This window comes from Pygoscelis adeliae, unplaced genomic scaffold (genome assembly GCF_000699105.1).
Source record: "Pygoscelis adeliae isolate BGI_AS28 unplaced genomic scaffold, ASM69910v1 Scaffold108, whole genome shotgun sequence".
Lineage (NCBI taxonomy): Eukaryota > Metazoa > Chordata > Aves > Sphenisciformes > Spheniscidae > Pygoscelis > Pygoscelis adeliae.
The window spans coordinates 14,423-15,398 of NW_008825498.1; the positions used below are offsets into that span (position 1 = coordinate 14,423).

A 976-nucleotide genomic window follows, 5' to 3' on the forward strand; every position below is an offset into this window, starting at 1 on the left:
TCCTGTGTGGATGCGGATGTGCCGCGTTAGCTCATCAGACCGTGAAAACCTCCGGTCACAGGACTCCACTGGGCAGGCATAGGGTCGCTCGTGAGGAGGGGTCTTGCTGGGACGGTTTGGGTATTTCCGCATCCTGCTGGGCTTGATCAGCTGGGACTGATAGTTAGTGTTGAGGGTCTTCAACTCTTGGGAGCCAGTCTGAGTAGCAAATGCCTTAATAGTGGACAGCGGTGTGAGGGAAGGTTGCTGTGCTCTGGTCTCAAGGGCTGGGAAGGGCTTCTGATCAGCCGGAACAAGACTGAGCTCACCCTGTTGCTGAGGGAACAGGTAATCCGGGATCATTGGCACCTGAAAGTTGGTCTTAGCAGTCGGATAAGCTGGAGGTGGATACTGGATGGGGGCTCCAGAGGGGTTGGGAAAGGACTGGGTCTGCGGTTCAGGGAAAATGTCAGAGCTGGAATTGGGGAAAGTTGGTGCAGCCGAATAAATTGGACTGTTCTCGCTGGCTTGGACAGAACAGCTCAGAGGGGGGCTCTGCGAGGAGGAGGATGGTGATGATGAAGAAGGCGTAGAGGTGGGAGGTGCATTAGCCATGCCCACCAGCCCACTGACGAGGCTGAATAGGGGCTCTGGCCATAAGGTGTTGCTACTGTTGGGGGCCGGCTCTAGGGAGAAGCGCCCCGTGTAGGTTATTGGTGGCAGTCGCGTCGTTTGGTTGGGATAGCTGGTTTCTGGCAGGGTTTTCTCATTGTTCAGGGAGATCTCGGGAAAAGTGTCTGAAAAGAGAGGAATAGCGATTACTTCCAGCAGCCGCTGCAGCTGCTGCCAGTGCTTCACGAGCCATCCCCACACAGCGCAGCCCCAGATCCTTGCTTCTGGTTAATTAATAATTGAGTGTAACATATTGCAGCGCTGCTGGCAGGTCTCCAGCAGCAGCTAGTCCGGAGCCGCTGACGCACACAGGAGAATCCCCCCG

General features: G+C 55.8%; 1 protein-coding gene across 1 annotated transcript in view; it reads right to left on the bottom strand.

Moving 5' to 3' along the window:
* Positions 1–976, bottom strand: part of EGR1 (early growth response 1) — a 19,273-nt gene that overhangs the window by 1,320 nt on the left and 16,977 nt on the right. The window contains exon 2 of the mRNA XM_009331452.1: positions 1–776. Coding sequence (XP_009329727.1) covers positions 1–776 — 776 coding nt within the window. The remainder of the gene's footprint in view (positions 777–976) is intronic.